Source organism: Panicum hallii, chromosome 4 (assembly GCF_002211085.1).
Source record: "Panicum hallii strain FIL2 chromosome 4, PHallii_v3.1, whole genome shotgun sequence".
In the NCBI taxonomy this organism is placed as follows: Eukaryota; Viridiplantae; Streptophyta; class Magnoliopsida; order Poales; family Poaceae; genus Panicum; species Panicum hallii.
The window spans coordinates 37,068,498-37,072,928 of NC_038045.1; the positions used below are offsets into that span (position 1 = coordinate 37,068,498).

Below are 4,431 nucleotides of genomic sequence, written 5' to 3' on the forward strand. Positions count from 1 at the left end.
TGTACAAGCCGGACTTCTCATAATTCCAAGCAAGAGTGTCCTCCTCTATCCGCAAGCCAGGTCTGATCTTCAGTATCTCAGCTGCATCAATCTCCGTAAAGGACTGACGAACAAGTCGCTCATTCCACATCCTCGTCCCCTGAACAAAAAGTCCATCCACACGTTAAGCTGTTGCATTGTCAGGTTGTATCAGCGGCTTCATCGCACTTATCCCCGGGATCCAATTATCCCTCCAAATGTTGATTGAATCCCCAGGACCAATACGTTTGATCATCCCTTTTTGAAGAACTTTCCGACCATGTAAGATCGCTCTCCATATCTCCGACGATCTCTTTTTTCTGGTTGCTGACAGAAATTCTCCATTAGGGTAGTATTTCCCCTTAAGAACCCGAGCACACAGATAGTCTGGCCTTGTGATCAGCCGCCATCCTTTTTCCCTAGCATGGCTTCATTGAACAGAGGCATACGAAAAACCATCCCGCCTTCTCCCTGTGTAGTCAACGTAGACCATCGCTGCCAATGGATCTCGTGGCTATCTACCGAACTGCCCCACCAGAAATTTGAGATATAAGACTTCATTTTCTTGCACACTGGAGCCGGTAGTATGAAGCAGCTCATTGGGTATGTTGGGACTTCCTGAGCATTGGCCTGTCAGAATCACGCCTGAGTCTTCCACCGTGATCGCGTGTGTCCTCTCTCTTGTTCTCGCCGGGAGAGAGAGGACACACGCGATCACGGTGGAAGACTCAGGCGTTTTGGTGCTGCGAAGCGGCAGCGTTTTCTTCTTTGATTGCAGAATATAAAGCCTGATTACAGAGCTAAATACGGCACGTTCGTGCACACGATGCGCCATCCCACATCGCTGGGACGTGTCGTGGATAACGCGTGCATGGCGAGCACGGAGCGGCTGCATGCGCGCTGGCTAATCTTAGCTAAGCTGAAAGATAGGAACCCCTAACTGTACACTAGTCGGTAACAGACTTATCCAACAAATCACCCCCTAAGTCCTGTTGCCGGTGGAGAGAAATTTGGTGAGGCCGATCTTGCTCCGCATCTCGTCGTACTTGAGTCGACCGAGGGCCTTGGTGAAGATGTCACCCAGCTGCTCCGCCGTTCCGATGAACTGAATGTCCATTAGGCCTCGCTCAGCACACTCCCGGATGTAGTGATACTTGATGTCGATGTGCTTCGTCCGGTCATGGTGTACTGGGTTCTTGATGAGGGAGATGGCGGACTTATTGTCCACCCGTAGCACTGGCGCGCTAGCCTCGACGTCGAGCAGGTCCGTGAGGAGGCACGGTAGCCAGACACCCTAGCAGGTTGCGGTCGCCGCCACGATGTACTCCGCCTCGCACGATGAAAGGGCCACCACCTTCTGCTTGCACGATTGCCAGGAGATAGGCCCATCACCGAGGAAGTAGATGACCCCGCCGGTGTTCTTGCAATCGTTGACATCGCGACCTACCCGTGAAGTAGAGGCGGCGTCCTCCTGACACCGCGCTTGTAGTGTATCCCCAGGCTTGCTGCACCTGCAACATAGCGCAATATGCGCTTCACAGCAGCTTGGTGCTCCTCAGTTGGCGCCTCCACGAACCTGCTGACATAGCCAACGCTGAACGAGATGTCTAGTCGCGTATGCAGCAGGTACCTAAGTCCCCCGATGATACTTCGGTAGGCTGTGGCGTCAACAGGTGGAGCTGTACTCTCCTTGAGTAGCTTGAGCCGAGGCTCCATCGGCGTGGAGCTTGGATTGCAGCCGACCATGCCGGCCTTCTCCACTAGCTTGTGCGCGTACCACTCTTGGGAGATAGTGATCCCCGATGGCCCCTAGCACACCTTGATGCCGAGAAAGTACGACAGGGTGCCTAGGTCGCTCATCTGGAACTGCCTCTTCATGTCTTCCTTGAATGCCTTGAGCACCGCATCGTCGCCACCGGTGATGATAAGATCATCGACGTAGATGCCGATCATCAGCCGCTTCTGGGCTTTAACGTGCATGTAGATGCCATGTTCATTCTCACTGTGCCTGAAGCCGAGGGAGGACAGCGTCGCGTCCAGCTTGGTGTTCCAGGCGTGAGGGGCTTGACGTAGTCCGTACAACGCCTTGTGAAGACGCAATACCTTGCCAGGGCGGTCCTTGTTGACAAAGCCAGGCGGCTGAGCGACGTACACCTCCTCCTTGAGGTCTCCATTCAGGAACACCGACTTCACGTCCATGTGATGAACCAGCTAGTTCTAGTGCGCGGCAATGGCGAGCATGAGGCGCACGGACTCGAGACACGCCACCGGCGCGAACACTACTTCGAAATCCACCCCCTGACACTGGATGTATCCTTTGGCCACCAAGCGCGCTTTGTGATGGACGATGGCGCCCATCTGGTCATGTTTCACTTTGTAGACCCACTTAAGGCCTATAGCGCGGTGACCGGCGGGGAGCTCGGTGAGACTCCAAGTCCCGTTGGCGACGATGGCGTCCATCTCCTCCTTCATGGCATTCTGCCATTCCGGTGCATGCTCGGCCTCCTTGAACAACCCAGGCTCCTCAGCAGTGACTGTGTGGAGTTCATCAAAGTCAAGTTCACGAGGTGCATACTCAGGGTGAGCCGCCACCGAGGATGTTGTCGATGCGCCAGTAACGCTGAGGCACGGAGCTGTCTACGTCCGCGTCGAGCGCGTTGTCAATCATCAGTGGCGTCGCGAACTCGATCCCGTCCTGCGGAGATGGCGAGGCTGTGACTGATGCCGCATCAGGGGTGTACGCCGACGCCATGGTGGGAGTCAGTGATCCCGGTGGTGGTGACGCAGGTGCAGGGCTCGGATAGGATGATGTTGCACCAGGCTCCAGCATCCTGCCACTGATGGGCAAGGACATAGACTCGACGCTGAATGGCTCAGCGCCCTAGGCTGGTGCTGATGTAGTCTCCCAGTTCCAGCTCGCATTCTCATCAAAGATGATGTCACGCGACACGTGCACGCGTCCACCGGCTGGGTCGTAGAGGTGGTATGCCTTGCTCCCTGGCTCATAGCCGAGCAGAACCATTGGTGTGGAGCGATCAGCCAGCTTCTTCAGGTGAGGCCTCACATCCTTGACATGGCCGACGCAGCCGAAAGTCCTCAGGTGATGGACAGACGGCTGCTCGCCATACCAGGCCTCGTACGGCGTCACTGCTTCAGCGCCTTCGTGGGGGAGCGGTTCAAGAGATAGACCACGGTGTGCACAGCCTCCCCCCCAGAACCTCCCCGGGACACCCTTTGCCTTCATCATGCTACGGGCAGTGGCGACCATGGTTTGATTGCAGCGCTCGACGACCCCATTCTGTTGGGGCGAGTAGGGAGCCGTCAGGTGCTGGTGAACACCGTGGCTCACCATGTACTCGCCGAACTCGATCGACGTGAACTCTCCGCCCCGGTCTGTGCGCAGCGCCTTCAGCTTGCGCCCGCTCTCTACCTCCACACGGGCCTTGAAGTGCTTGATGGCTGCTGCTGCCTCGTCCTTGCTGGCGATCAGTGTGAGCCACATAAAGCGACTCATATCATCGATCAGTAGGAGAAAATACCTCTTGCCCTCGGCGTAGTCGGCTCGATAGGCCGCAGATGTCACCATGGACCAGTTCCAGGTGTTCTTCGGCTTGGTAGATCGCCTATTGCGAGAACGGCGCCCTCTTCTGCTTCCCAACCAGGCACGTGTCGCAGAGCTGGTTGACACAATCGACCGGAGGAAGACCGCGAACCATGGACTGTCACGAGAGGCGGCGAAGTTCCTGGAAGTTGAGGTGCCCATAGCGCGCATGCTAGAGCCAGCCCGGCTCACTGCTGCACGCCGTCAGACACACGGGGCGGGCGATGTGGAGGTCAAGGTAGTAGAGCCGGTTCGGCAAATGCTTAACCTTCGCGAGGAGACGACAGTCGGGGTCGAAGAGACGCAGAACGCCGTGCTCGATGTCGACCTTGCTCCCAGCGTCGTCCAACAGCTCAATACTGATGATATTGGCAGTGAGACGCAGGATGTAGTAGACACCGGTGAGTGCACGGTGCTCGCCGGACTTGCAGGCGAAGAGGACCATGCCACGCCCTTCAATGTTCACCACCGATCCATCGCCGAAACGCACAGTTCCGCACATGGCAGGGTTGAACTCAGCGAACATGCTCCGGTCACCTGTCATGTGGTTAGTAGCTCCCGTGTAGAGGACCCAACGGCCGCCTGCATCATCAGTCTGTCCATCATGTTGGATGAAGACCTTGAACTCAACCAGCTCAACGCGGCGTGGGGTGTTCGTCGTTGGCTGGGCAACTGGCACGGGTTCGGCGACGGTTACCGCCGCCAGTTCCGCCATAGTCAGCATGAGTGCTAGCTCCTCCTCGTCGGTTTGCGCATGCGCGATGTGGGCTGCCACCTTCCTTTTGCCGCGGTAGTCCTTGGCCTAGTGGCCG

At 56.8% G+C, this 4,431-nt stretch overlaps 1 protein-coding gene across 1 annotated transcript; it reads right to left on the reverse strand.

The window, feature by feature from the left end:
• Window positions 1–2,235: 2,235 nt before the first annotated feature.
• Window positions 2,236–2,770, reverse strand: LOC112890456 (uncharacterized mitochondrial protein AtMg00820-like). Its single transcript, XM_025957345.1, has 2 exons — window positions 2,638–2,770; window positions 2,236–2,552 (listed from the first exon to the last, which is right to left on the reverse strand). Exons 1-2 carry the CDS (start codon window positions 2,768–2,770, stop codon window positions 2,236–2,238), a joined length of 450 nt encoding a protein of 149 aa, XP_025813130.1.
• Window positions 2,771–4,431: the final 1,661 nt, after the last annotated feature.

Coding starts and splice junctions, on each gene's coding strand:
- LOC112890456 (XM_025957345.1), bottom strand. CDS start 2,770: ATGGCGTCGGCGTACACCCCTGATGCGGCATCAGTCACAGCCTCGCCA. Junction 2,553..2,637: donor AGACAGCTCCGTGCCTCAGC/GTTACTGGCGCA, acceptor AACTCCACACAG/TCACTGCTGAGGAGCCTGGG.